This window comes from Portunus trituberculatus, chromosome 20 (genome assembly GCF_017591435.1).
Source record: "Portunus trituberculatus isolate SZX2019 chromosome 20, ASM1759143v1, whole genome shotgun sequence".
Taxonomy (NCBI): Eukaryota; Metazoa; Arthropoda; class Malacostraca; order Decapoda; family Portunidae; genus Portunus; species Portunus trituberculatus.
In genome coordinates, this window is record NC_059274.1 from 17326790 (window position 1) to 17354289 (window position 27500).

A 27500-nucleotide genomic window follows, 5' to 3' on the forward strand; every position below is an offset into this window, starting at 1 on the left:
AGATGACACTCGGTTCTCAAGCTCGCTTTAATAGCGTACTGAAATTTCGTTAAAATGTCACTCGAACCTTAAAACTATCTTTCAAAACCCGTAGAACTTCAACAGGAGCCTTTTGGAAGTGGTGGAGGTACAACAAAGAGGCGGCTTTGAATGAGGCCTTACTGCTTGTATTCTTAAAGGCTCCCTTCCCTCCCTCATGACTGTCTTCAAGAGCCGCACGGCTGATAGGTCAGACTCACTATTTCGTTATTGATAGTGTGGAAAAGTTTATTAAATTATCATCACCTTAACCTCAAAATACCCTCAAATGCCTCAATAACTTTCACTGCAGCCTGTTGAAAGTTGTCAAGGTTGAACGCTGACATGTTTAAGAGTGTACGGGCCTTTATACATGTGATGCACTTAACCTCTTTATCCTTACATGTATTAATCTCGTATCTTTCAAATTTCTGTTAACTGCACAAGCAACCAAATATCTGAATCCAGTCTGTGTGTTTTGTCATCTATCAAAACATAAATCTCTTTCTCATCTCTACCAATTAACATTCACCTACCCTGTCTATTTACAGTCTAACACGTACCTCTTAAACCGCTCATTGACGAACTAACTACAGGACAAAATTTGTGCGTCTTGCGAACAATTAAGACGCTTTTTCTTCTGTCAACCTTGTTTTTTTTGTGTTTATACCAACAAAGCAAAGCAAAGCAGTGATTCAGCGGGGCATCTTACGTATAGTGAACTAGTGAAACGTGTGCTCCTCGAGTGCCTATGTAAGCTGTCCCAGCTGTCCATAGTCCCTTCTGATGTCACCTATCGCGAAGGAAGAGCAACTAGAAGGAGGAGGAGGAGGAGGAGGAAATGGAGGAGGAGGATGAAGATAAAGAGGAGGAGGAGGAGAAGGAGGAGGAGGAGGAGGAGGAGGAGGAGGAGGAGGACGGAAGAGGAGGAGAATAACATCTGAATAATATAACAACAATAACTGTGAGATTATAAGAGGAATTAGACCGAGAGAGAGAGAGAGAGAGAGAGAGAGAGAGAGAGAGAGAGAGAGAGAGAGAATTGTATATAGGACATAAAGGTCTCTCTCTCTCTCTCTCTCTCTCTCTCTCTCTCTCTCTCTGCACACACATTGAGAAATATTTTGTCTCTAGTTATCTCTTTATTACTATGAATAACTTTCGCTAATTCCTTTTGAGTGACTCTCTCTCTCTCTCTCTCTCTCTCTCTCTCTCTCTCTCTCTCTCTCTCTCTCTCTCTAATTAGTAAGATAACACACAAACATTATTGATCGATCAGACAGGAAAGGATTTTTTTTATTAATTCACTAGTTCGCTCATCAACAATGTAGGTAAACATCAGTCAGTACTTATATACTCGCCCTGATCAATACCGTCCCTCCCCCTACCCTCCCCTCCCCTACCTTCCCTTCCCCTTCTCTTCCCTCCCCTTCCCTCCCCTGCGCTTCTTTCTCTCCCCTTCCCCGTGGCTTGTCTTGGTCAGCTTGCAATGTGGAGTGATTAGTCTATTCTTACGTTCAGATTTCTTCTTTTTATTATGGTTTTAACGTCATTTATATTGTATGCTGTATCTTGTGACTTTATTTTTCCTCTCTACTTGTCCCATGAGAGAGAGAGAGAGAGAGAGAGAGAGAGAGAGAGAGAGAGAGAGAGAGAGAGAGAGACTTGAATGATTGACTGGCACAAAGATGAGTTGAGAGAGAGAGAGAGAGAGAGAGAGAGAGAGAGAGAGAGAGAGAGAGAGAGAGAGAGAGAGAGAGAGAGAGAGAGAGAGACTTGACTGATTGACTGGCACAAAGATGAGGTGTTGAAGAGAGAGAGAGAGAGAGAGAGAGAGAGAGAGAGAGAGAGAGAGAGAGAGAGAGAGAGAGAGAGAGAGAGAGAGAGAGAGAGAGAGAGAGAGAGAGAACAGTGATAATATAGCACACACACACACACACACACACACACACACACACACTTACATTAGTGACCTCCATGCTGAATCGTGGTGTACGTTAGGTCTCCCTGCACGCCCCACGCTGCCTCTGTCCTTGCTCGCCCCTCACCACGCTACCCTGAGTTTGGGCACCAATTTCTCGCCGCCTCATGCTGCACTCACTCCCTCCCGACACCTCCAGCCTGATCCTGCCTTCGCATGCCTCACATTCCTGCTGCAGCGCGCATCGAACTCTAAGTGTTTCTCTCTACACAGGTTTCCCTCGTCCGCTACACTAATGTTCGGCTTATCAGTCACCGTCTGCTTGCCTTTCGTGATCGCTGACAGATTTTTACTGGGCGTGCGAATTTGCTCTCTGCTCTTGATGGCACACACTCACAAGGGTGTCACGGCTCGGCAGGATGTCACGCTCACTGTTCCGTCTCACTCCCGTCACGATTCTGCCTGCCAGTAGTGAATAGGCCAGTACCAGTCCCACGCAGCCTCTCCCCCCTCCCCGCCCCTGCTCTGCTCTCTCTCGTCTCGGATATTGCTTCGCAGCAGCTGCCAGGCGTACGCACGCTGACTTCAAAGTCTCTCTCTCTCTCTCTCTCTCTCTCTCTCTCTCTCATTAACTAAATGTTTCTCTCACTGTATACCGCATGGTATAGTGCCATCTTTCCACAAAGTTCTTGGTAGGGTTGTCATGCGTCCAAATTTTCCAGGACATGTCCGGAATTCACGTCTCGAAATCTGCGTCCGGAGAAATTTTTTTTAAATTTCTCAAATGTCCAGAATTTTAGCTTCCATCAGTAACTGTTTAAAAAAAAAATATCACATTTCTATAGGTTGAAGTGGTGGAAGAGAAGAAAGGGGAAGGATTTACCGGGTGGCAGCTGCTCTAGTCTGGTTTCGCTCTTGATTACTTAAGTTAACAAAAAATTAACAACAGGAGTGATGGAGGAGAAGAAGAAAGAAGAAGAGTGGCAAGAGCGAGGAATGTTAACGTAAACACATCAAAACATTTAGTTTTATCCATTTATTTATTTATTTTCATTTTATTTATTTATTTATTTATTTATTTTTTTTTTTTGCATTGGTGGTGTAGTGAAGTTACAACACCAAACTCTCTCTCTCTCTCTCTCTCTCTCTCTCTCTCTCTCTCTCGTGAAATACAACACCATTCTCTTAGCAAAGGTAAAGAGAATAGATTTATTTTTACCCTGCTCTCAGCAGCATATACCACACCACCACCGCCACCACACACACACACACACACACACACATATATATATCCCCCTCCTACACACACACACACACACACACACACGGCGAGCTTCTTAATTAATGTATAGCCCTTGTTCTCTTAGCAGCAACTAGGTAGGAGATGTAATTGGAGGGATTGTGGCCTCGTTGTTGCGGTGTGTGGTGTGGTCTCAGTCCTCCTCGAGGATCAGTCTATGACAGGGGTCTCAACCTTTATCTCGTCTAGAACTCTGTGATTTATAAGACCCCCTACCCGAATCCCAAGTAATCTGACATCGAACAGAATGCTAGTTTAGTGACTGACACTAACTCAACACGCAATGGCACTGCAAAGGATATCATGAGATCATCTAAGGACCCCTGAAATGTTAACCTAGTGACTGACACTAACTCATGCAATCGTACTGCAAAAAACATTATTAGATCAACCATTTAAGTACCCTTGGAAATCTTCTTCTAAACCTCTGGGGATTCGTAAACCTCAGGTTCACTCTGATCTTTTTCCGTAGGGTAAAAGCTGTCTGGGTGACTAGAAAGCGACAGTGGTTACACACACACTCACACACACACGTGGTGTGGTCTCAGTCCTACTCGAGGATCAGTTTATGAGCTCTGAATTCGCTCCACAATGGGAAGGCTGGCTGGATGACCAGAAAGCGACCGTGAATACAATACACACACACCTCTTAACGTGTATCCCTGTTCATCTAGCAGCAAGTAGGTACGGGATGTAATTCGAAGGGTTGTGGCCTCGCTGTCCCGGTGTGTGGGGTGTGGTGTGGTCTCAGTCCTACCCAAAGATGGGTCTATGAGCTTTGAGCTCTTTCCAGAATGAGAAAAAGGCTGGCTGGATGACCAGCAAACGATAATGGTGAATTACACACACACACACACACACACACACACACACAGAGACTGAGGTTCGATTCCCCGGCCGGGTGGAGATATTTGGGTGTGTCTCCTTTCACGTGTAGCCCCTGTTCACCTAGCAGTGAGTAGGTACGGGATGTAAATCGAGGAGTTGTGACTTTGTTGTCCCGGTGTGTGGTGTGTGCCTGGTCTCAGACCTATCCGGAGATCGGAAATAATGAGCTCTGAGCTCGTTCCGTAGGGTAACGTTTGGCTGTCTCGTCAGAGACTGCAGCAGATCAAACAGTGAATTACACACACACACACACACACACCTCTTAATGTGTGGCTCCTGTTCACCTAGCAGTAAATAGGTACAGGATGTAACTCGAGGGGTTGTGGCCTTGCTTTCCCGGTGTGTGGAGTGTGTTGTGGTCTCAGTCCTACCCGAAGATCGGTCTGTGAGCTCTGAGCTCGCTCCATAATGGGGTAGACTGGCTGAGTGACCAGAGGACGACCGAGGTGAATTACACCACAGCCAGCCCCGCCTCTTCACCCTGCACCAGGCACCCCAGGGAGGTGGGGGAGATATGCGAGTGGGAGGGGAGGGGAGATGGAGGTGGTGAGAAAATGTGCAAAAAATCAACTTCGGCTCTACATCACATTTTTTTTTCTCAATTATTATTGGAGTTGGCATTGTTTTTGTATTTTGTTTATTAAAAGAAATGTAAGTCGTTATGATCCATAATAAGATCGTGTTTAGTTATGTCTTTTTGTTTATGGATGAAATAACACTTTCGTCATTCTATAATTTGAGCTTTTTTTTAATTAGCACTTCTAGGATTGTTTTGATGTTTGATATAAGACTTAGAAAATATGAAAATATTACCCAAGTAATAATACCCCATAAAATTTAGTCTAACTATTTGTATTTTAAAATCAAACATTTTAACGGTACAAAAATAGAAGATAAAAAACATTCTTTATACGACGAGGAGTCTGTGTTTTCTTTACATAAATGAAAAAACAAAATTTTTCGTATTCAGAATGTGTAACATGATGTAATGTGGCTGTGGTTTCCTTCTCGATATTATGATGTTTTTTTGCGCCGTTGCTTGGACATACACACTTTCGTTGGATCAAGGTTTGTAAACAATCAACCCGGTTACGTTTTTATATTTTGATTATTAGTTAAAGTATTTGTTGCGTCAAAAAATGTAGTGCATTCCAGCCTAGGTGGCTTTTTTCTTCCCACGATTTTTAAAATGAATTACGTACGTAAATATTAGAACCACAGAGGCACCTCACTGTGACCTCAGCCGTCCCTTCCCCCAGATCAGTCCACCAGTGTTTGCCTGCACTACTCTGTGTTTCCAGACCCAGAGAGTGAAGCAAAGCTAGAATCAATCACCAAAATAGATAAGTAGGCCATTACTGTGTTAAATAAGGTGATGGTTTTGTATGCCCCCGTTCAAACAGCCTGGCGCCAACCGTGCCCTAAACCAAGATCCTGCCCCACCAGCCTCCGTCCCTCCCCATATCAAATTGTCAACATTTCCTTCAATTCTCAGTGTTTCCCGGGCATTTCCTGCCGTTGCCCGCCTGAAATGAGTAATGTCTAGTGCTGGGAAGAACGAATTAGGAATGTAAGTATATGAGGAAGTGTAGTGGTAGTAACAGCATTATTATCGTTGTGTGTGTGTGCCAAAGGAAGAGGCAATCATCACTCCGCTGTGTCTCGTTATCATGAGCTGTACATTGAGGCGGTCCAAATATAGTGAGTGGGTGACACTCTGGCGGCCAGCGGCTGTGGGTGTCAGTGGCAGGCCAGTGGTGATCTTCGGGCCCCGGACAGACTGTCTCACCATCATGTAAGGCAGGCTTACCATTCACACCATGTGAACCTTTAAACTGTATGTGATATTTCTGCTACACCTTTGTACTGATCTCTTTTTTATGTAAGAAGGGAAAGTTTGCCAAGAGCAACATAAACAGTGAAATAACAATAATAAAAAAAGGCCCACATAGTTGTATTTTCGTCTATGGCAGTGTTTATCAACCAAGGTTCTGCAAAAGGTCCCTAAGGGCTCTGCAAGAACAAGTGAGAAAAGCTAATGCACTTTTGACTTTTTATTTAATTTCATATATGTAATATATATAACTAAACATGCACAATATATTATTGGTTATTGTAATATTATAATGTATTATTTTTCTTTAAACTAGATCTTCAAAAATTTATATTATGATATTTGTCACATGAAATATGATGGAAATAAAATGAGAAATTTATGGTATATAATTTTGTTTATGTGAAGGGTTCCTTGGGACATGTAATTTATTTCAAGGGTTACTTAAGGGTAAAAAGTTTGAAAAATGCTAGTCTATGGAGTCGATGCTCCCAGCCTTCCTTTCGTGGCATGACTTGCCTCACGTTGTGCAGCAGTCTTTTCCTCTTTAACCTCCATTTATGAAGGTGTTAGGTTGGACTATTGTCTGCCTGCTTGTGGCCTTGTGACATTAATGCAGCAAAGGTAAATGAATATATATTTCTAATTGATTTACATGTTTTCCAATATACTAGGTGATAGTGAAGTACATATATGGAATTTTGATAAGTTAAATACCACAAACAGCCCTATGAGAACCAACAGGTATGCTGCTGTGTGTTCTCCCTTTGTCTCTCTTGGCATTCCTGGAGGTACTCCCAGGAAGTGAAGGTAGACCTGGGCCAGGTGTGTGAGGCTGCGTGCCCGCTGCGAAGTGGGAGTCAACAGGAATAGCTTTCCTGGAACTGCTCACCCACCAAAAAATTGTCAAGTCACACCATTAACAGGCATGAAGGAAGCTTCAGTTAAATACACTGATTACCCCAGTAAAGAGGTTGGGTGTTGAGATCACCCCAGCAAGAGGGTGTGTGGTAAAGTCACCCTGGTAAGAGGGTGTGTGGTAAAGTCACCCCGGTAAGAGGGTGGTTGATAAGGTCACACCAGCAAGAGGGTGGGTATTTAGGTCACCCCAGCAAGGAGGATGTGTGTTTAGGTCACCCCAGCAAGGAGGGTGTGTGTTTAGATCACCCCAGCAAGGAGGGTGTGTGTTTAGATCACCCCAGCAAGAAGAGTGAGTGTTTAGATCATCCCAGCAAGGAGGGTGTGTGTTTAGATCATCCCAGCAAGGAGGGTGTGTATTTAGATCACCCCAGCAAGGAGGGTGTGTGTTTAGATCACCCCAGCAAGAAGAGTGGATGCTTAGATTACCCCAGCAAGGAGGGTGTGTGTTTAGATCACCCCAGCAAGGAGGGTGTGTGTTTAGATCACCCCAGCAAGAAGAGTGGGTGCTTAGATCACCCCAGCAAAGAGGGTGGGTGTTATGTTCACTTCAATAACAAAATTAGGTATTAGTCACCCCAGCTAAAAATTATGTTGCAGAGAGAAGGATAAAAATTGTAAGACATTAGTTTGGAGATCAAAGCTTTGTGTCAGATTTAGTCAAAAGCCAGAGAAGCCAGAAAATGACCAGGAGAACTGCCACATTGGTAACTATACTGGCAATCAGATAAAAAGATGTTTAATTCATATTGAGGACAGGTTCAAAAGCTTTTGATAAGCAGGAGATGAAAACAATAGGATGGTAGTTTGAGGTATTAGAACAATCACCCTTTTCAGGAATAAGTTGAATGTAGCCAAACATTCAGCAAGAAGGAAAGGTAGAAGTTGATAGACAAAGTTGAAAGAGTTTGAATAAACAAGGTGTAAGCACAGAAACAGTTTCATTGAACAATAGAGGAAAGCCCATTAGGTCCATAAGCCTTCGAAGGTTTAGGTCAGCAAGGGCATGAAAAATATCATTGTGAAGGATTTCAATAGGTAACATGAAATAATCAGAGATAGGAGGAGAGGGAGGAACAAACTCTGAATCATCCAAGGTAGAATTTTGAGCAAGGGTTTAAATGAAGAGTTCTGCTCTAGAAATAGAAGAGATGAATGACAGTGTATGGTGCCTTCAGGATGAAATATGAAGAAACAAAGTTATTCAAGATATTTTTTGCTTAGTGGCAGAAGTCATGAGGAAGAAGTGAATGCTGGGTGACTGTTTCATAAGAGAAAAGCAGAATTGTGTGTAACTTTAGTGATACCATGGTACAGGGGAACCATATTCACTTAGGGGCTGAGGGTTCTAGCAAACTGGTTCAAATACGAGTGTGAGTGTAGGTAGGGCTTCCTTACTCAGGTAATGGTTCCCTAACAGGTGAACTTTTGGATAGGATGTTTCCTTTAGCCCATAAATTCCCATGAAAAGCTCATATGATAGAAATAAAAAAAATTACTTACAGGGTGAATCTGCCAGCTGTATGATGGTGTTAGGTAGATAATACTGTAGCAAATGTCTCTCTTTATCAATGTGGATGAGTGAAGTACTGTACTGCTTATATTGCTTCCAATTGCTGTACCAAATAACATGAAGGCACTTCACATATTTTCCATGAGTACCTTCCCAAATTTATTTAAACTGAATAACATGTTGAGAGAGTTTGTTGATTTTTTAAAATTAATTAGTCTTAGATTTTCCCTAATTTAAGAATCTACTTTATATCATGCCTTATTGTATGTACATACTTTCATTTTCTTTTCAGTTAATTGTAATTGTGGAATGGAAAATAAGCATGTATTGGTATATTTTAGAATGGTTTAGTGTCCTGCCTTACCTGATCACATATCACATGCCATGTTATGTTACAGCAAACACTCAGCACTTCATTCAAACACTCTTTACCTTGTGGCAGTTCATGCCATGCACTCTATGCATGGAGTGAGTGTCTATTTGTGCTACATACATAAATGTACATTGTATACTGGTAATCCTCTTTTCAGAATGTAATTCGGGAACACAGGAAACAAAGTTAAATATTGGCTTTTTTTATTATACAATGAAATGGTGTAATGCTGCATAGATGTCAGCAGAAACTAGATGTTCTCTGTTGCACTCCAAAAAAAGAATGTTTTGCTTTGTAAGGTGTTTGGAAAAAATGGGACGGTTTGCTGGCAGTGTATGGCAGCATGCATGCTTGAGGCCCCTTGCTTCACTGAGCTACTACAGACCTCTTGCTTACCTTATTGTATCTCAGCGCTGGAAGCAGCTTCTATCCCTAGCTTTCTTCTACCTAATAGTTTAATGCAGATGAAGAAATGGCTGTATTTTGGCCTGCATTGCTAGGAATTCTGGTGTTGGCAGAGAGCAATGTGGAAGCTTTGGAAGCCCCACCAGAGAATGACATCCAGGATGAGACTGAATTGAAATACAGCCCAGCCAGTTTCATTAAGAATTATGGCAGTATAAACCATCTTTTGAGACAAGATGATCTTCTTGCTTCCTTTGAGTTTGCCACAGATGAGAAAGTCAATATGCAGGAGGCTGTGACCGAGGACACTCAGGACATAGATGGTGATGACAGTTTGCCCGAAAAGGAAAAGCGCCTTTATGAACTCATGAGAGTGACACCAAGAGACAGCAATAAGTTAGTTGAGTATGATGTAGTGTTTGTTCTGAGGCTGATGTACGAGTGCCTTGGCAAGCACACCAAGATACTGCTCAAACTGCTCCGAGAGGTATATGAGACGATAGACTTTGTGTACAACAGAGTAGGCTGGATTGACTGCTCTGATGCAAAGAAGGAAGGTTACAAATCTGGTTACTATACATTCTTCATGAAGAACGAAGGAAAAAGACCAATAACGCTGCTCTGTGACATGGAGACAGATGGTGGAGGGTGGACTGTGGTGCAGCGGCGGCAGAGGGATGGTCCTAAAGTCATTTTTAACCAGGGATGGTACCCATACAAGATAGGCTTTGGCAACTTTACCACTGAGTACTGGGCTGGACTGCAGAACATTTACGTGTGGTGTAAAACACGCAATTGTGAAATGCGAGTTGATCTCCAAGACACAAATGGCAACCGAGCATACGCTGCTTACTCCAGTTTCTACTTAGACTCGGAAGTAGAGGGATACAAACTAAACATTGACGGCTACCGTGGCAACGCTGGAAATGCACTGGAGCCCCAGGAGAATGGGAAGGTGCAAGTGTTCAGCACCTACGATCACCTCAACAAAACGAACCGCTTCTGTGCCAGGAAAATGTTTAGTGGATGGTGGTTCTCAGAATGTAAGCCCTCCATCAATGGCATCCATGTTTATGGAAGGTTAAATCCACCAGGGCTTGCCTGGCACACCTGGGCCAAGACTCTCAAGACCACAGAAATTAAAATCAGGCCCACCAAGGAGTGACGGACCACAACAGTTATGACCAGGCCCACCAAGGAGTGTCAGACCACAACAGTTATGACCAGGCCCACCAAAAAGTGTCAGACCACAACAGTTATGACCAGGCCCACCAAAGAGTGATGGAGTGCCTGGCGCAGGACTCTGGGCACAAGGCAACTCAGGCTGTTACTCCCGCTATATTCACTTGCTGTTTTCAAAAGTAGTTAAAAAGACAGGAGTGAATGCCACCAAGAAGTGTGGAGAAGTTTGCCACTAATTACTAATCTGATGAAAACTGCATCACGGAAAATTGGTTATATTGTAGTAAGAATGAATTTGTTGCTGGTGGAATAGTGAATATACTGGTCTTCAGTTTGGAACAGATCATGTGCATTGGTGGAGTGACTCATTATTGGCAGGAGTGGGATATTTAGTAAAACTCTGCAGTTGATGGAGTGACAGTATGGGATATTTTAGTATAGCTCTGCACTACACCATTGATTTATAAGCAACTCTCACAGTTTTCTTATTATGTATGTTTAAATTTCTCCTCAATAAAGTCAGATTAAGAAAATTAGTCTTATTTACTCACAAATGTCTTTCCTTCAAAATGCCAATAAGTGACCAACAGAAGTTGGAAGGTGAAGAGCAGCATGGTGTGGTGGTGTTGGTCCTAGCCCTGAGAAGCAGAGGGCCAGGGAAGCACCTCACCCATGATCCAAGGCAGCACATTTAATGTCCTACTTGGAAAATAAGGATATTCTCTATTTTTTTCTGTTATAGTTGATAAACTTTCTGTTCTTTCCATCTGCCAAGGCTTTTTGTGTAGTCAGTTGTAAAGTTTACTTTCATAAAACGCATCACTATGGTATCTGTGGTTTAATATTTGCTTCTTTTAAATATGATTTCATTAACAGAAATCAGCATATGGTTTTTAATAGTGAAAAGTCACCCATGACTTAAGTCACACTTGATGTTCTCCAATGTAGTATTTTTGGACTTACATTATTTCTTTATTTATATTCATTACATATAGAATTATTTTGCTGAATCTCAAACATTTTTATTTGCAGACACCATGACAATATATATATATATATATATATATATATATATATATATATATATATATATATATATATATATATATATATATATATATATATATTTGTCTTGTCCATACCAATACAATTTGTCCTTTATGCCAAGAATGAACTTGGTCAACTCTGGTAAAACTTCCTTTATGCTGCTCTCGAGCAAAATTGTACTGTACTAAATATTCAACATCTTTTAATGAACAATAAATCAACTTTGAAAATAAATGCCACCAAATTTCTTGGAACTAACTATGATGAATGACCTTTAAGTGTCACATCAATGTTATTGCATTAAGGATTTCAAGGTATAGAGTTTTATATGATCAAATTAGATGTTTTATATCAATAGGTGAGTGTGGGATCGAGCTATTTGTCGAGTTTTGATGACTGCACCAAAGGTGGGCCCTAATATGGGTATCGCTATAAATATAGTTGCCTGTGCCACTAATGGGTGGAAGCTTAACAGTGCTTCCAATACTCCTCAAGTTACCTATAAGTGCAATAGACCAGGACATAAAAGAAATAAATAAATAGATAAAACACACAGACACACACATTGGGAGGAAGTGTTGTATTGTTAAAAGTGTAAGCAGACGTGATTGAGGTTACTTCATGGCACTTTGTTTGAAATCTTAGAAAAAGCATAAATGTCTGTTGTGTAAACTTTATTTGGAAAACATCACAGTAAGAGAGAAAAAAAACCTCTAGTTTTTTTTTTCATTGTGTGTGTGTGTGTGTGTGTGTGTGTGTGTGTGTGTGTGTGTGTGTGTGTGTGGGTGGGTGAGTGCATGGCTGTGAGTGTAAGCCATCACGCCCAAGGCAGAAGTCTGTTGATTAAATAGTAAAATAAATCTTAAACACATTATGATCACCTAGAAAAATTTACCAATGTGTAAACTCTACAGATGGCGACAGCAATGACTGTGGCACCAGCAAGTGTGATGCACCTCATCAGACAGAGGATTAATAGTTCACCCAATTCAACATTCACCAAGGACTGGTGCAGCTACACCCAGACCAGTGACTCACCACTCACCAAGACTCATGGTGATGCACTGGTGCAATCACACCCAGACCAGTGACTCACCACTCACCAGGACTTATGGTGATGGACTGGTGCAATCACACCCAGACCAGTGACTCACTGCTCACCAAGACTCATGGTGGTGTACTTGTGCAGCCATTCCCAGACCAGTGACTCACTGCTCACCAAGACTCATGGTGGTGCACTGGTGCAGTCACACCCAGACCAGTGACTCACCACTCACCAAGACTCATGGTGGTGCACTGGTGCAGCCACATCTTGATTACCAATATGGTGATTTTAGTATAGAGGAAATAGTAAGTAGTACTTTGAAGTTTTATTGGTGTTGTTCTTGCAGGGATTGCTTTGAGGATGTACAGTGTGTTGTAGGTATACATACAGTGTAGGTGTGTTCAGTGTGCTGGCCTTGGGAGAGTGTGGCAGCCTTGCATGACACTTTCCTGGCAGGCAACATTGTTTCACCGACCTTGCAGGCCCTCAACACCTTGCCAACCTGCAGCCTGTCACAAATGGATAGCAGTGTGATTGCCAGCTCAGACAGTGTTGTTGGGGTTGTTTGTGTAGCTGTGACCAATGTTGTATGTTGACCATGAGTTTGAATGAAGGGCCCAAGATATAGATTGCTTCCAAATTAACTGTGGTAACTGACATACTCTGTGACTCAAGGTAGGGTGGATGACATGCTGTATTGAAAGTGTTGCTGACTGCCATGCACACTGCCCAGCCCAATCCATACAGCAACACTCAGCGCTCTAATGTGGCAGTGTGGTATCAGCCCTATGTGGCACCTGTAAATTGTGCTATTATGTTATATGCTGAAGATATGCAAAATATATTATATACCTACAGTAGAGCTGTGCTAGGTTAGTTGCTTTGTCATTATCCCATGACACTCTGACTCAAAAGTTTCTCAGTGAGATCTTAAAGCAGCTAAAGAGGTTCCAAACTAACTGGTTCTTGGGAGTACACCACACTTGCAACTGTCTCATTTTATGTCAGTGATACTTGGTCTTGTGCTTCAGACATTGCACAGTTTGCCAGACAAGCTTCTCATCTGCTTGTGATCAGCATTCAGAAAAGTTGACAGTGTTACCATTCACTTATTAACAATTTCTATTAGTTATATTATACATCCTGTGTATATCAACAAGAGAAGCTGAGTCTGTTCTATGAATTGAATTGACAGGAAGGTGGTTGAGGAGAAATGATGAGATAAAGCCAGATAATGAATGCCAGGGCACAGAGGAGAAGGAAGGGAACTATTTACAATATATCAATATCTGAGGCTTCTTCCAAAGAGTTTCCTAATAAAACAGCTATTGTAGAAGTGTCTCCATGAACCTTTTCCATGCTCCTATCCTCTCATCCCTGTCCATGACATGCTCCAGCATGCACTGCTCCTATCTCAGCGGAAGACAAGCTTCTGCAGCCTCCACTTGTGCACCTCTTATCCTCCCCATGAGGCAGCTCACTCTCTGCTGGCCCTTCTCTCTGCTGGCCAAACCACAAGCCACACAGAAAGTCAATGGTGAAAGAAAACTTGAGACAAAGGAGACAGAGAGAGAGAGAGAGAGAGAGGGGGGGGGGCTTATCATGAGACAATAGTGGAATGGGGAAATGGGATGAGAGATTCAGATATTCAGATAATAGATAAGATAAGTCTGGTACTTAATGCAATTATGACACAGCTTTACTATCACCACAGAGGCAGGAGGAAGAAGCAACAGCAGCATCAGTGTGGTGCATCTCAGCTCGGTGTTCACTGTTGCCTTTGTGATTCAGGTGAGTACAACTAAGACTCTTGACTCAGAGTACTAGCTGGTGACAGCAACAGCTGGTTAACCACAACTTGCTTTTATGAGTGACTCAGTGCAAGGACTGATGACTCACAAGATTTAGTGTGGTGGAGGGAGTGGCAGGATGTGGCTGAAGAGCCTTCCATTGTCACAGTCATCACCCATCATTCATGAGCCATGACGCTGACCAACATTTTAGAAAACGAGTAATATTTGCTTGCCAGTTCCACAGTAAAATCACCATTTCTATTTAAACTGTTGTGATATTTTGGGACAAATGTAATGGTGATTTTATTGCAATTTTCCTTCAACTTTTACATGTTACACTTTGGCAAATCTACACTCAATTATAGTATATATATATATATATATATATATATATATATATATATATATATATATATATATATATATATATATATATATATATATATATATATATATATATATATATATATATATATATATATATATATATATATATATATATATATATATATATATATATATATATATATATATATATATATATATATATATATATATATATATATATATATATATATATATATATATATATATATATATATATATATATATATATATATATATATATATATATATATATATATATATATATATATATATATATATATATATATATATATATATATATATATATATATATATATATATATATATATATATATATATATATATATATATATATATATATATATATATATATATATATATATATATATATATATATATATATATATATATATATATATATATATATATATATATATATATATATATATATATATATATATATATATATATATATATATATATATATATATATATATATATATATATATATATATATATATATATATATATATATATATATATATATATATATATATATATATATATATATATATATATATATATATATATATATATATATATATATATATATATATATATATATATATATATATATATATATATATATATATATATATATATATATATATATATATATATATATATATATATATATATATATATATATATATATATATATATATATATATATATATATATATATATATATATATATATATATATATATATATATATATATATATATATATATATATATATATATATATATATATATATATATATATATATATATATATATATATATATATATATATATATATGTATGTGTGTGTGTGTGTGTGTGTGTGTGTGTATTTACCTAGTTGTAGTTTTACAGGGCCTAGGCTTTATGCTTGTGTGGCCCCGTCTCCATATCTACACTTATCCAATCTTACTTTAAAAGTATGCACACTCGTTGCAGACACTACTTCTTCATTTGAACTGTTCCACGTCTCAATACATCTTTGTGGGAAACTATATTTTTAACATCTCTCAGCTTTTTACTATGCCATCTTGTGCTTCGAATGTCATATTCTTCTCTCATGATCAGTTTCTCATTATCCACTTGGTCCATTCTGTTGATCAATTTATGAACTTGTATCAGATCTCTCTCTCTTCTTTGTTCCAGGATTGGCAGATCCATAGCCTTTAGTCTCTCCTCATATGTCATCCCTTCAAATTCTGGAACCATTCTTGTAACCATTTTTTGTAGTCTCTCCAACTTTCTTATGTGTTTCTTTTTATGAGGGGTCCACACTACTCCTGCATATTCCAATCTGGGTCTTATTATAGTACTTATCAATTTCTTCATCATTTCTTTGTCCATGTAGTGAAATGGTACTCCAATATTTCTTAGCAAATTATATTATGTTATAAGTGTGTGTGTTTCACTGTTTGATCTGCTGCAGTCTCTGACGAGACAGCCAGACGTTACCCTACGGAACGAGCTCAGAGCTCATTATTTCCAATTTTCGGATAGGCCTGAGACCAGGCACACACCACACACCAGGACAACAAGGTCACAACTCCTCGATTTACATCCCGTACCTACTCACTGCTAGGTGAACAGGGGCTACACGTGAAAGGAGACACACCCAAATATCTCCACCCGGCCGGGGAATCGAACCCCGGTCCTCTGGCTTGTGAAGCCAGCGCTCTAACCACTGAGCTACCGGGCGTGTGTGTGTGTGTGTGTGTGTGTGTGTGTGTGTGTGTGTGTGTGTGTGTGTGTGTGTGTGTGTGTGTGTGTGTGCTAGGCACACCTCTCAAGATATCATTGTAACAGTGATCCTTAGAGCAACAGTCTTACTAACAGACAGTCAAGGGAACACACTGTGAGAGTTGTGAGCTTGGCAGGTTCAAATACTGGAGACAATTGCTGAGTTTGCTTCACAGTAACTGGTGCTCAGTGGCAGTTTTCACATGGCTTTGTGTCAACTGATGGCAGTTCACTAGATGACATGATTTTATGTTATGCCTATCTGTCACTTCCCTTGTGCTAGCAGTCTATCCAGAAGACTGCAATCATTCTCTTCCTTGTTCCACCACTTCCCTCATGCACCAAACTGCATTTACCTAGTTGTATTGTAAAGGGTTCAAGTGGGGCTCATAGTGTTCTGTCTCCATATCTCCACTTATCAAATTTTTCTTTAATGCTATGCACATTATATGCTACAACAACTTCATCATTTAATGCATTCCACTTTTCCACTGTTCTAAATGGAAAACTATATCCTTTGCACAATGCCTCTTCCTAATCCTTGTCCTTCCAGCTTCGTCTGTCACCAGCACCAGGTCTTGCTTGTGTGGCACACTTCACTCTCTCTATTCAGTACCTGCACTGACTCTTACATTAATCAGTCATGAATAGAAATATTATTGTGTACATTCAAAGACCTTGCCATTCCTATCTATGTGTGTGTGAACTGAGTGGTAAGTCCTCTGATTGTGCTGGGATTTTTTCTCATAAGAGAGATAAGAATATGATCTGATATTTGTATATTTCCCTTTTCATGTTATTGGCCAGCAGCCATTCAGCTGACAGGAGGGAGCCCTGGATGTCCTGCTGATCACTTCTCCTGATCAACATGGTGAGTCAAAAGCATTTGTGTATAAATTTATACTATTAGTACAGAATAAAAAGAGCTTTTAACTAAACATTCCTATTTTAAACTGTGCTCTTTCTTAATCTTTGCACTTCAACATGTTTGTATGTTAATCCACTTCTGCCATGGTCATTCTATTTCTTACTGATTTGAGACAGAAATAATAGCTAATTAACTCATTCTGCATACAATACTCAAACTATTCCATGCCTGCTTGGCACAGTCCTTCCTTGCTAGCATCACACTTACTGTAAAGTGACAAAGAGTATCAACATATGGTAGATTTTGTAAGACATGTGTCATTGAAAGAAGGAAGACCATCTTGAATAATCTTGAACCATGTAATGTTGTGTGCACCAGCACAAATTGGTTGGCACATGAAATGAACACTAAGCCTCTCATGCTGGCTGTTCTGTCCACAGGAGGCACCATACCTTGCTGAAGGGCCTCTGGAGTACTACCCTGGAGGCCCCTCCCACTACACTCCCCACTTAACCCACCATGTCCCCCCACCACCACACTATGGCCCTGTGCCACACAACCAAGGTCCTTTTCCTTCATACCAGGACCTTCCACCACCACACTATGGCCCTGTGCCACACAACCAAGGGTCTCTCCCCACACATCAAGGTTTCTTGTTACCATACTCCAGCTACAGACACAACCAAGATGGTGTTTTTCAAAATGGAGGTGTTGTGCCTGATGTCCCATATCTGCAGCAGGTGAGATCAAAGAAAGGCAAACTAGGTGATTTATGCAAAATGACAATTATTAATGTTGGTGATGGTGTTTGTGGTGAATGGATGAACAATGATCCCATACTTTGGGCCACAAGGCTCAGTGTTCCACCAAGGCCACTATAGATCACTGTCCTCACACTGTCAAGGCACACACTGACTGGCCACTCAACACTGGGAGTTGAGATGCATGCACTGTATGTTGACTGTCACTGTCCTGGCTTGGCTTGCACTCACTTTTCCTGTTAGTGCTGGGTTGTGTGCTTGCAGTTTTCATGGAATGGGAGGAGTATGGAATTGTGTGTACAGATTTCAAACAAACATTATGTAATGGTTGGAGTTAGTATATTGGGTAATAAATCTTTTATCACAGCTCAAAATAAATATCTAAACTGCATGCATATTAGTTCTGAGATGTAGTTCGCAAACGGTAGGTCAGTCACCCACAACTAAGGAAGGAGATACATGTACTGACTCAGACAGCCGCCATCTGTGCCTTGAAACAAGCTAGCTCAGATAATCTTCGTGATCTCAGGTGCCTGCAAACCCCTCAAGTAAGAAGGATGAAGGCCCAGCAGTAAAAGTGTACCTAATATGGTTTAAGATAGCCAAGCTTAGTTAGGCTTATGGAACTTTCCCATGCACAAGCCACACTGTTCCCAGGGAAGTATGTTAGTTATGAGGGTGGAGAGTGAATGTAGCTATGTTGTGGTGTGGGAGTGTAATCTCACTGGTCATTTGCAATTGTTTGACCTGGGAAGTGTTAACTACATGAAAAAAGATCTGTATCAGTCTGTGCCTTTATTTTCTCAGTCATCAGTCCCTGGTTGCCTTACAACCTGTGTGGTCAAGCCTCACATTCTTAACATCTGTGTTCCTCCACAGTCTTGAAAATTTGACTGCTCAGACATTATGTTTTCATCCAGATATGTAGAACTTTATCACATCTTTTTTGTGTGTGATTTTATGGTTATAAGAACAAAAAAAAATGAGGGAGGCTGCAAGATTTAAGAAATTGCTGTGGTACAGTGGAACCAGGCTTGCTTTGGGGACCGAAGGGTTTCCAAGCGCACTGGTTCGAATCCTGTCAACGGTCAGAGTATTGGTTGGGCTTCCTCACTCGGGGCAATGGTTTCCCAGCGGATGGGGTTTGAGATAGGAGGTACCCCAAAAAAGTATTCCCTTTAGCCCATAAATTCCCGTGAAAAGCCCACATGGTATAAACAATAAAAAAAAAAAAAAGCCATCAGACCCACACATGGCAGTAATAATCATCCATCTATGCATACAGGGTGTCCCACACATTAAGGTATATACTATAAGTCATTCTAAACAAAATATATATTATATACATGTTGTCTTTTCTTACATTTTGTCAGAAAATGAAATTTCATGTGCACAGCCTGCTTAATGTGAGGTGGTGGTGATGGCTACACATTGTCACTTGTCTTCTGCCCAGGAACTGAGAGTTACATTGTAGATATATGCACTTAAAGCGTAGTGCTTAGCTGTAAGTGCTGTTGTATTTCATTCACATTTCTTAATAAAATTAAAAGTGTGAAAATTTTGTCAGTCCATGATTATTTTCTGTAAAGATCTATTTAGCTGCAGCCCTTAAGGATTCAGACAAATGTTCACCACTGGAGGAGAAGTGACAGCGTGGTGCAGTCACTGTGCTGTACACCGATGCAGGGCAGCACACCACAGCTCACCTCAAATCTCAACCTCAGTTAGTGAGGAAATAAAGTAAAAAGCAACATAGGTATGTGTAAAGGTTGCTTTATGTAGAATGACTTGGCTCACCATATCCCAGAGTGTGTACCTCGACTCACAGGACACCCTGCTGGTCTGCATGCAAAGCTGACACCTGCATAGCAAATTATTGGTAATTACAGTTGTTGCAATATTGCTCCCACCTTCCATTCTCTTAATTACATTTTTCCATCAATATAGGAAGATAGATGGCAAGAAGATGAAGAGGAGGAAGAAGAGGTGGAGGAGGAGGAGGAGGATGACTTCCTGCCATACAACAGCCTGGAGGAGGCCCTGGAAGAGCTAGACATCCAACTACCACGCCTGGCTGTCGCTGCCCCACCCTCTGTCCTTCCTCCCAAGGTAATGACTCCCATGCCACTCTGCACTCATCCTAAGACCTCAGCTAGATTGTAACTTATTAATTTGCTAGTTGATAAACTATTCACGTCAGGCAGACCAACCAAGGGCAAAAGAAAAAAGAATTCTGTTCACAGTGTCACTCTCACAGCCAGCTTGAGTCAGCATGCCTCCCATCATTTTGTTCTTCTCGTGGACCACCCAGGAGCTTTGACATGGCACACGGTTTTTCCTGCTATGCTGTGCCTCATTTTCTGACATGGAGTTAGATATGCATACTTGTATAATGGATATTAGCCACTAAACTACAGTTTTATATACCAGCAAGGATGTCAAATTTTCTTCAACAAAAATATTTTTGTAAGTTCTTAAGCTGGTGAGTCAGCTCCTTGTGACCACAGTGTTGTGCTGCAGGGAGCAGGAAGGTGTCGCCTGCCTAACTTGGGAAGCTCCTCTTACATGAATGCCATCTTGCAGTGCCTCTATCACACACCAACCTTCCCTGTGTGTCTAGCTCTGGGGTGAGTATATACGGACAGCCTCATCCCCTTCCCCCCCGCGCTCTCTCTCTCTCTCTCTCTCTCTCTCTCTCTCTCTCTCTCTCTCTCTCTCTCTCTCTCTCTCTCTCTCTCTCTCTCTCTCTCTCTCTCTCTCTCTCTCTCTCTCTCTCTCTCTCTCTCTCTCTCTCTCTCTCTCTCTCTCTCTCTCTCTCTCTCTCTCTCTCTCTCTCTCTCTCTCTCTCTCTCTCTCTCTCTCTCTCTCTCTATATATATATATATATATATATATATATATGTGTGTGTGTGTGTGTGTGTGTGTGTGTGTGTGTGTGTATATATATATATATATATATATATATATATATATATATATATATATATATATATATATATATATATATATATATGTATATATGTGTGTGTGTGTGTGTGTGTGTGTGTGTGTGTGTGTGTGTGTGTGTGTATATATATATATATATATATATATATATATATATATATATATATATATATATATATATATATATATATATATATATATATATATATATATATATATATAATATTCTTTCTAGGTGATGTCAAATTGTTCCTTGAATTTTGCTTCTTGATGTATTGCATTTGTGTTTTGGTACTAATGATGGGGCATCATATTGTCATCTGAATGATTCTGTACTGCCTTGATCTGCATTCCCATCTTAGAATGAATATCATGACCAAATGCTAAATGTAACTGAATGTGAAGAACATTTTCACTGGAGCAAAGTGACAAGTACACTCTGGTAGTCAGCTGATTGGTAAGACCTGTCATTTTGATACCAAAACTGCAACTGTCTCTGATTGAGCAGGTAATGTTTGTTGTGAGTTGCCATAGACCAGGGGCGGGCAACCTCCGGCCCGTGGGCCACATCCGGCCCGCGAAGGCTTAGCGTCCGGCCCGCCACCCTGCTAGGCTTTATTAATGCAATCCGGCCCGCGGACCTCCCACTAAAAGTAGAGAAGAAATTCTAATAAATTTTAAGTTTTTAAATGAATAAATTATACTATTGAATTACTTTACATTTCATTATTATTATTATTATTATGATTATTATTATTAGTAGTAGTAGTAGTTGTAGTAGTAGTCGTGTGTGCATACGTTTTCTTTTATTACTATAGTATTCCATGCATTTGTCTGAGATTTCGTTTTTCACTCCGGCCCGCGACCTCCTTCCAAGAGTCTCATCTGGCACTCACTCTAAAAAGGTTGCCTGCCCCTGCGCATAGACAATGTGTAAAAATTACCAAATAACCACCACTGTATTAGTGTGCTAAATGTGACATACAAAAATTTCATGTCATTTGTTAACTGTTTCTTATGAGACTTTGTCTCACAAATAGTTATCACTTAATCCCTTGAGTACCGTGACAGGTTTCCATATTGATTCTGCTTACTATTTGGTGATTTTATACAGCTCCAGAAACTTATGTGGGGGATTAAAATAGTGGAAACTGTGGCCATTTTAATCTTCTTACCTCCATAGATCCTTCCTAATGTATATAAAATGGTTTATTCATACACAAATCTCAAGGTAAAAATGTGTCCCAGTATTGAAGGGGTTAATTAACAGCATATGTGTATGAAATATTTTCAACTTAAAATTACTTGAACTATCAGATTTCTAAGCAAGTACCTCATCTCACAGGACACCTTGGGCAATCATATGTGCCATCATATTGTCATTGTTGATTATTGATAAATGTTCAAATGATTCTCTCTCTCTCTCTCTCTCTCTCTCTCTCTCTCTCTCTCTCTCTCTCTCTCTCTCTCTCTCTCTCTCTCTCTCTCTCTCTCTCTCTCTCTCTCTCTCTCTCTCTCTCTCTCTCTCTCTCTCTCTCTCTCTCTCTCTCTCTCTCTCTCTAACGGAAGCTGTGAGGCTCTGGAAGAAGGACAGAAACAGAAGAACTCAGTAGCACGTGCTCTCACATTCCTCATGACCAAGATGGATGATGTGAAGCTGATGAAAAAAGGCATGATGGCTTACTTCAAGGTGTGTGTGGGTGTGTAGGTGTGTGGGTGGGTGGGTGGGTGTTGGTGTGGATGTTGCACCTTCTATTGTTGTTTCCAGATTTTTCTTTATATGGTTTGTTAATGCATCACTTCCTTTCTCTTGTGTCCATGAAGGTGTTTTCTTTACCTTTCTAGTCTTCTTTGTTTAATTGTATTTATTCTTAGTGGTGCGTGTCTTTACTTAATTGTACTTACTATTTGGGAAACTACAACATGGTGTAAGAAATGCGTGGACAAAAATTATAACTTATGAAATATTTTGAGGGTAGAAAAAAGGATAAAGAGTCAGGTATTTTGTTGCTTTTCATTCCATTTCCCACTTCATACTGAGCTGATTGTATGCAGGGAGTGTGTGGCCTGCGAGATGAAGCCTTCGCCGGGGTGGAGCAGCAGGAGGCACACGACCTGTTAGCTGGGTTGCTGTTGTGGCTGCACCAGGACCTTGCTAGTTGGGTGAGTCCTTCATAGGTTTGCTTCAGACCTTCTTAATTTTCTTTACTTGTCTTGTGTCTCCTACAGACATGTAGCTACTCTCTGCCTCTGTCACTCCTGTGCTAATGACCCCTCTACACTATTGCAGGACAAGCTAGACTGTGCATGTACAAAAACTTCATTGAGCAAACACCTGATCAACAGCACTGCCAGACACAACAACTTCCCTCCAGGCTACACCGTTTACACAGGAGACAACCACAACAACACCAATTACCACCACCATCATCATCCCAGCAACTCCCCATCAAAGCTGAATGATGCAGATGGTGGCAGAGAGAGGAAGGTGTGCCAGAAGTGTGGTGTAGCTTACCAGCGTCGGTCCTTCATCTCGGATATGTTTGAGGGCATCCACCAGGTGGACGTGATCTGTGCCAGGGTGGGCATCATCTTGCACACTGAGTATGAAAGGTTCACATCACTCAGTGTCCCCCTCACTACACCTGGAGAGGTCACACTTGAGGTAAGACATGCATGGAAGTACCAAGAGTTACAGGGACTTCACTGTTCATGACAGTCTCAGTTTATGCTGTTTGGCGGTGGTGGTGTTGGTGATGGCAGTGCTCATGAGGAAAGGAGCTGTACAGAGGAAGATGTGCTAAATTGTGAGACAAAAGTTGGTCAAAACTGTGATCTATCCACTAACTGAATGTTGCTCTTATTAGAAAGTATGTCTAATGCATATTATCTAGTACACTGATCACAAAACATAATCATAGAATCCCTTTGTGCACACTGTGGACCTTGGTTTGATCTACTGCCACCACCACCACCACCATAACCCAAAGACATAAAGCTTTGTGAGGAATAACAGCATCACCTTTTAGACTGAGGGTACTGTACTGCCTAACTTTCATGAGTAATGGAGAGGTGCCTGACTCACAGTTTAGGAATGACTGGTGTAGGAGGAAGGCAGAGTGTGTGAGTTACTGGTGGAGGCTTCTGACCAATACCAATGTGTGTGTGTGTGTGTGTGTGTGTGTGTTGAGTTGAGACTCTATGAATGGTGAGCAGGGAGCATCTTATATTATGACTCATGGCAGTGGGTGGTGGGCAACACACCACTGTGAGCTATTGGAGCCATTTCTGCCTTTGTGTGGCTCAGGAAGGGACAGAAGGAATAGAGAGGTAGCTTGGCATAGGAAGTATATATTACCTATATATTTGTTTGCTTAGAGAAGAGAGTGGAGATATGTATATTATCTGATTGAAGAGAGTGAAAAAAAAAAATATTTTGCCAGAGAAGAGAATAAAGACTGACTATCTCATGGAAGAAGAGAATGAAAGCAGAATACTGTATTTCAGATAACAAATGGTGTGTGGATGTTTTTGTTGAGAACATTTTGATAAGAGAGTGAGTGCATATCTGTTCCTGTGCTTGGCCTCCTTACTGAAGCAGCTCCCTCTTGCCACCCAGGAGGCACTGCAGCAGCACTATGGAATGGACATGGTCATGTGGGACTGTGAGTACTGCAGCAAGAGTCACCTGTGCCACCGCCAGATTCGGGTGCTGTGTTCTCCGCTTGTCCTGGTTATTCATCTTGGCAGGTAAGAGAAGAACAACTGGCTGACTTCTGCTCTCAGTAGTGCTGTGTATCTATCTAGTATATATCAGGCATACCAGGCTGGCTGTCCCACATAGGGTGCTCTAGGCAAAGTGTGCAAACAGAATATATAGACAAAGTTTGCAAATAGAATACAAAGTGTACAAACAGCTGGAATACACACTAGGCAGAGTGCATAAACAGCTAGAATACAAAGCATGCAAACTTCTAGAGTATGTTCATAGACAAAAGTGTGTAAACAAACAGAATACTTACACATTGAAAAACAAAAAAAATGATAGTATGGTATTCAATGTCAGGGTATTATGCATTTATCTTAGTCCTGTAAAGATCCAGTCCGTGAATAGTGCACGTGTGCACACACACACACACACACACACACACACACACACACACACACACACACACACACACACACACACACATACACACACACACACACACACACACACACACACGGCCCGGTAGCTCAGTGGTTAGAGCGCTGGCTTCACAAGCCAGAGGACCGGGGTTCGATTCCCCGGCCGGGTGGAGATATTTGGGTGTGTCTCCTTTGACGTGTAGCCCCTGTTCACCTAGCAGTGAGTAGGTACGGGATGTAAATCGAGGAGTTGTGACCTTGTTGTCCCGGTGTGTGGTGTGTGCCTGGTCTCAGACCTATCCCAAGATCGGAAATAATGAGCTCTGAGCTCGTTCCGTAGGGTAACGTCTGGCTGTCTCGTCAGAGACTGCAGCAGATCAAACAAACAGTGAAACACATAGAATTGGAAGGTTCACAGGAGAAGGTATGAGGCCAATAAGAATCAAACTTAAGTCACAAAAGGATGTAGATGAATTGGTGGAGAAGTCATGGAGGCTAGCCCAGCAGGAAACAACAAGGAAGATTTGGTTGAGAAGAGATCTCGGTGAAAAGGAAAGAGAAATGTTAAATGAGTTGAGAAAGGAGGCTTTAAAAAAAATGAAGAGAGGACAGAAGAGGAGAAGAAAGAGTTTTTCTGGAGAATCTTGGATATGAGACTGAGGAAGTGGTTCATAACCCAGAAAAGTACAGCAAGAAAGGACTAAAGAAACTTACGTATGAGCGGAATGTAATGTATTCCAACATAAATGGAGTGATATCGGGATTTTAGAACTCAACGATTACTTGAGGGACAAGAACCCAGATATTGTGGGTCTTACTGAAACAAAACTGAGAGAGGGAGAAGACCTGATGATGGTTGGAGAAGGAAATATAATGTTTGGAAAAGAAATAGAGTAGGTAAGATGGGAGGAGGAGTGATGTTGCTGGTTAAAAAGATATAAAGGTGGATCAAGTGAAAGAAGGTATGGGAAAGGCAGAAGTGCTAAAGATCAGAGCAGAAACTAATGAAGGAAAAAGAGGCACTACATAGTGGTGTACGTACCACCTAAGACAAATGCATGGTCAGTACAGGAATATGAAGAAATGATAAGTGATACAGGAACATGTCTGGAAGAAATGTTGGGTGGCTGTGAACGAACTATAATGATGGGAGATTTTAATTGTAAAGAGGTGTGTTGGGAGGACTGGTCAATGGAAGGATCAGAGACAACATGGGGAAATACACTATTGACACTGGCAATGGAAAATGTGTTAACTCAGTGGGTCAAAGAAGATACTAGGTTTGGAGGAGAGGGAGCATCGTCAAGACTGGACTTGGTCTTTAGTACAGAGCCAATGGTCATTGAGGAGATGAGGGTGGAGTGCCCTTTAGCAAAGAGTGATCATGCAGTTTTGGAGTTCAAGGTGATAGATGAAGAGAAATCTAGAAGAAATGAAGAATATAAAGTGGGAAGATGGAATTATGCCAAGACAGATTTTGGAAACCTAAAGAAATTCTTTCAAGAGACAAATTGGATGAAATTCAAGAGTGCTAAGGAGCAAATGAAAAGTGGAAGGAATTTATAAAAATATACAAAGAAGGTGAGAAAAATTTGTACCAATAAGACAACATAGAGAAGTTGGAAAGCAGGACTGGTTTAACGATAGATGTGAAAAGGCTAGAACAAGAAAAGAGGATGCATGGAAGAGGTGGAGAAGGAAAAGACGGATTAAGCAGTGGAAAGTTACAAAAGAGCAAGAAATGAATATGTGTTGATTAGAAGAGAAGAAAGAAAGAAACAAGAAAAGGATATAATTGATAAATGTAAAGACCAACCAAGGCTTTTTACAGACATGTGAACAACAACATCAAAAATAGAGAAAGTATTGAAAGTTTAGAAGTAAATGGAGTATGCAGTGAAGATCCCAGGAAATGGCAGAGGCTATGAATGGATGCTTTCGGAAGGTATTCACAAAGGAGACTGCTTTTGACAAACCACTGGTAATGGAACAGAAAGGGATTATGAAGGAGTTTCAAGTAACTGTGGAGGAGATCAAGAATATGATGGGGAGTTTAGAAGTGAGAAAAGCTGTGGGACCTGATGGGGTATCAGGATGGATTTTAAGAGAATGCAGGAGCAACTGGCAGAAAAAGTTTGTGAAGTAATTGATGCCTCATTAAGGGAAGGTGTAGTGCCCCAAGACTGGAAAAGAGCTAACATTGTCCCAATCTATAAATCAGGTAACAAGAGAGACCCATTGAACTATAGACCAGTGTCACTTACAAGTGTGGTAGCTAAGATGTGTGAGAGGGTGGTGAAGAATAGATGGACAGACTTCTTGGAGAAAATGACATACTTTGTGAGTGTCAATTTGGTTTTAGAAAAGGGCGT

At 40.6% G+C, this 27500-nt stretch overlaps 3 protein-coding genes across 7 annotated transcripts in view; 2 read left to right on the plus strand and 1 right to left on the minus strand.

Annotated features, from left to right (window-relative positions):
• LOC123506594 overlaps positions 1–2433 on the minus strand; it is a 15647-nt gene extending 13214 nt beyond the window's left edge. The window contains exon 1 of one of the 2 annotated variants that reach the window (XM_045258830.1): positions 1983–2433. In XM_045258830.1, coding sequence (XP_045114765.1) covers positions 1983–1984 — 2 coding nt within the window. In that variant the 5' untranslated portion in view covers positions 1985–2433. The remainder of the gene's footprint in view (positions 1–1982) is intronic. The other variant, XM_045258829.1, reaches the window with a different exon arrangement.
• Positions 2434–5387: 2954 nt separating this feature from the next.
• Positions 5388–27500, plus strand: part of LOC123506592 — a 27615-nt gene continuing 5502 nt past the window's right edge. The window contains exons 1-11 of one of the 4 annotated variants that reach the window (XM_045258824.1): positions 5388–5697; positions 12314–12749; positions 14159–14235; positions 17233–17296; positions 17734–18033; positions 20002–20163; positions 20575–20681; positions 22570–22690; positions 23056–23163; positions 23291–23665; positions 24620–24750. In XM_045258824.1, the coding sequence (XP_045114759.1) occupies positions 17294–17296; positions 17734–18033; positions 20002–20163; positions 20575–20681; positions 22570–22690; positions 23056–23163; positions 23291–23665; positions 24620–24750 (1307 nt within the window). In that variant the 5' untranslated portion in view covers positions 5388–5697; positions 12314–12749; positions 14159–14235; positions 17233–17293. The remainder of the gene's footprint in view (positions 5698–12313; positions 12750–14158; positions 14236–17232; positions 17297–17733; positions 18034–20001; positions 20164–20574; positions 20682–22569; positions 22691–23055; positions 23164–23290; positions 23666–24619; positions 24751–27500) is intronic. The other 3 variants (XM_045258823.1, XM_045258827.1, XM_045258825.1) reach the window with 3 other exon arrangements.
• On the plus strand, positions 9126–10885 carry LOC123506593 (techylectin-like protein). The gene has a single exon (XM_045258828.1). It carries the CDS (start codon positions 9238–9240, stop codon positions 10333–10335), a length of 1098 nt encoding a protein of 365 aa, XP_045114763.1. The 5' UTR covers positions 9126–9237; the 3' UTR covers positions 10336–10885.

Coding starts and splice junctions, on each gene's coding strand:
- LOC123506593 (XM_045258828.1), top strand. CDS start 9,238: ATGGCTGTATTTTGGCCTGCATTGCTAGGAATTCTGGTGTTGGCAGAG.